The following is a 3,133-nucleotide window of genomic DNA, read 5'->3' as shown; positions in this document are numbered from 1 at the left end:
CATTATTTTTAAGCAGGGCTGTTTTCTGTCTGAATGCCCGCTTACTCTTACTCCTACTTACTTTACTTTTCAATGAAACTTTAAACTCATCTGGCACAAACCAAGCCTCTGTCTCTACTGTATATTACCCAGCAGACCCAGTGACCCACTGCCTGCGTTGTTGTCTTAATTCGAGCTGATTAGCAGCGAGTATTACTGGCAGTCAGAGCATGTCTCTGCATGGGGCTGAGCTTTATGATGGAGGCTGCTCTGGGAACAGGACAAATGAGCCATGTAGCGGAACCAGGAGACTGGCTCAGGGCTGTAGCTGTACATCTTATTAAACCTCCAGTCAGTCTGTTTAATCCCTTTGATTAATGATTATATTGTTTGGTTGTGAATATAACGTCTATGCATGGAAGCAAGTGTGGTTTCAACGTACTGTTGCTTTTGTACATGTGCAGGACAGCTCTGTGTTTGCAGAACTCACCATTATTATTCTAAGAAACCAATTATGTTTTAATTATTTATTGCTTTCTTAAAGGATAGCTTCACATATTTTCAAGTCTAACAACATTGACATGCCCAAACATTTTGCCAAATAGTATAAAGCTTCAATAGTCAGACTGTTGAGTGTTTTTAGTGCAGAATTATTTTAATCATCCATTACATCTCAACAAGGCAACATGTCTGAGACAGAAAGAGGGAATTTTGCACTGAAATTACTTTAGAAAATACCTACTACTGCTGAAGGATTATATTTCTCTAACATTGGTTTACACATCAGTAACACTGATCAGTACTGATCCTCAGTAACACAGTATGTTGGTGGTTATCTAGATATACATTTATCAAACCAATTAGTGTTCATGCTTGAATAGTAATACATGTGATAAGCCTTTGTGTCGCTTGTTTAAGTTTTTTAGCGTGGCATCGTACTTTTAACTAATACTTATAAAGTATTTTCAGTCTTTTCTTTTCAGTTCAGTTTTACTAGAGATTAAGTTTTGGCAAATGTACATCTGGTGCTTCAATTAGCTTTTCTATGGAGCCATCTTGAACTGTCTCCCTCACAGTATTGAGACAGTCCTGAACGAGGTTAAGACCAATATAAAATGTATGTATAACCTGTTATTTGGTCCACCAGGGTCCGTCAAAGACCGATTGGAGCTGAAGCATGGACAGTGAAGTGGGAACGATGAACACCAGCCTTGACAGTCCCCTGAGCCCGAGGCACCTGACTGGTTTGGGGATGAACTGTCTTCTTGGACAAAAGTACAGACACTCTGGGCCTGGCCTCACCAGTCCTCAGGAGTACAACCAGTGGCTGCCTTACCGCCATGATGCCAGCCTGCTGCCCATGAAAGAAGACCTGGCTTTCTGGCTCAACACGCTTTTGGGTGAGACACTTTTCCTCCATTGATCCTTATGCCACACTAATGTTAACTACACTACGAATTCAGGAAGTTACTTTATTGTAAAAGTCTGTAAAACTGAAAATGGAAACATGATTTTTCTTTTACAAAATACCCACTGGTGTTTTGGGCTGAATTAAAAGACAGTTCAAACATAATTTAATGAATATTAACAAGATCAAAATCACTTTAGGTTATCAGAGTTATCTACAGATGAATGACCCGTGAGTTTGGAATTGGGGCTTTTACTTTGAAGAAAAGGTAAAAAGGCTGCAGTCACATTAAACACAAAGGCATTAACCTACTTATTATGCCAAATCCTTGAAATACCTCTCAGAGAGGGGAGCTGTGGCTGGGACTCCAGGGAAAGGGATGTTTCATCCCACTTTACTGCATTGTGGGGGAAAACATAAAGGGTCTGCACATGTCACAACCTGTTGGAGGGTGTCTGGAAGATGACAAGACTTCAACAGGATGAGTTTCTGACTGCTGCTGCTACAAAAAATGAAAATGTGTTTGGACTGATATGTTAAAGTCATACTTTTGGTATTTTGTAAATCCAGAAACCAGAAAGAAATTTAAACAGTAAACAATTGTCTTTCTCGTGATATTAAGCTTTACTATGCAACAGGATTATATTGTAACAGATGAACACTGCAATATGCCTGTAGATTATATGTGTATTTAGGAAGGTTTACCAGTTCATCAACCAATGTGCTGCCATTGGATAAATTAATGCAGTAATAAGGCTAATTCTTTTTCAGCTCATTCACATTTTCACCTACTTTTTGTTTTACATTTCTTCTGTCTTTCCTCAAGTTTAGAAGATCCCGCCTACTAAAAACTGTAGTGGACAGTGTTTTCTCTTGCTGAAAGAAGTACAACATATTTTTGATGCGCTTGAGCTAATATGTATTTAAATAAATAAATATACATATAAATATTAAATATGTTAGGTAGTGTGCACTCAAGTAATATAAAGTCTTGTCTTTCTGTGACAATTGGCAACAAGAAAAACAATGAGCCTTGAGTACAAACTATGAATTATTACTGTAAATAATTCAATGTTTGTGTGTGGATCCTCAGGTGTGGACCTCACAGCAGATGGTCTGATGGAGAGGTTGGATAATGGTGTTATCCTCTGTCAGCTGGCACAGCTGCTGCAGGAGAAAATGATCCACATCAACAATGGCAAGGTGATGCAAGTCATGTGCACTTTCACACACACAAAGATGCAATCAGAAAGACAGAAAACCGCACCACACGCATACTTTTATTCCACCAAAAGAAATGGTGAACTTACGACTCTACGAACTAGTTCAAGTCATGATGAAGATGTCAGTTTTTTAGACTTATCAGATTTTAAAAACACCTTTTTCGGCTCAGTTATATGCTATTACAGGTATGTTTGTGGGAATTGACACAGAGACAATAGTCGTCTATGTATGTTCATGTTTCCTATTACTCAGCCTCACCTTGCACGAGATGGTGTTCCTGATATTTCCTTCATAGACACAAAATATTTGGTAGAAGGGCTGAGCAAGAGGAAGCCTTGTCTGTCTCCTCACCTGTAGCTGCCACTGTATTCATATTTAAACAAGCTGCAATATTAAATATGGCATGTGTATAGTTGTTTGTTATTAAAGCACTGTGAAGACTGTAATGCATGACCCAATATTAATCAATTATTGTGTTATTGCAGAAAACATGTTTCTAATGCAAACTTATTTCCTCTGTGT

The 3,133-nt window shown here is 38.4% G+C and overlaps 1 protein-coding gene across 1 annotated transcript in view; it reads left to right on the top strand.

The window, feature by feature from the left end:
* Nucleotides 1-1,156: 1,156 nt before the first annotated feature.
* gas2b (growth arrest-specific 2b) overlaps nucleotides 1,157-3,133 on the top strand; it is a 16,265-nt gene continuing 14,288 nt past the window's right edge. Inside the window, 2 exon segments of the mRNA XM_035652030.1 lie at nucleotides 1,157-1,379; nucleotides 2,481-2,590. Coding sequence (XP_035507923.1) covers nucleotides 1,157-1,379; nucleotides 2,481-2,590 — 333 coding nt within the window.

The sequence above is a fragment of the Morone saxatilis genome, unplaced genomic scaffold, assembly GCF_004916995.1.
Source record: "Morone saxatilis isolate NCDOM2014 unplaced genomic scaffold, NCSU_SB_2.0 Contig11, whole genome shotgun sequence".
Classification (NCBI taxonomy): domain Eukaryota; kingdom Metazoa; phylum Chordata; class Actinopteri; family Moronidae; genus Morone; species Morone saxatilis.
Note: the sequence above shows the minus strand (reverse complement) of the source record. Positions and strands in the feature narration are given on the sequence as shown.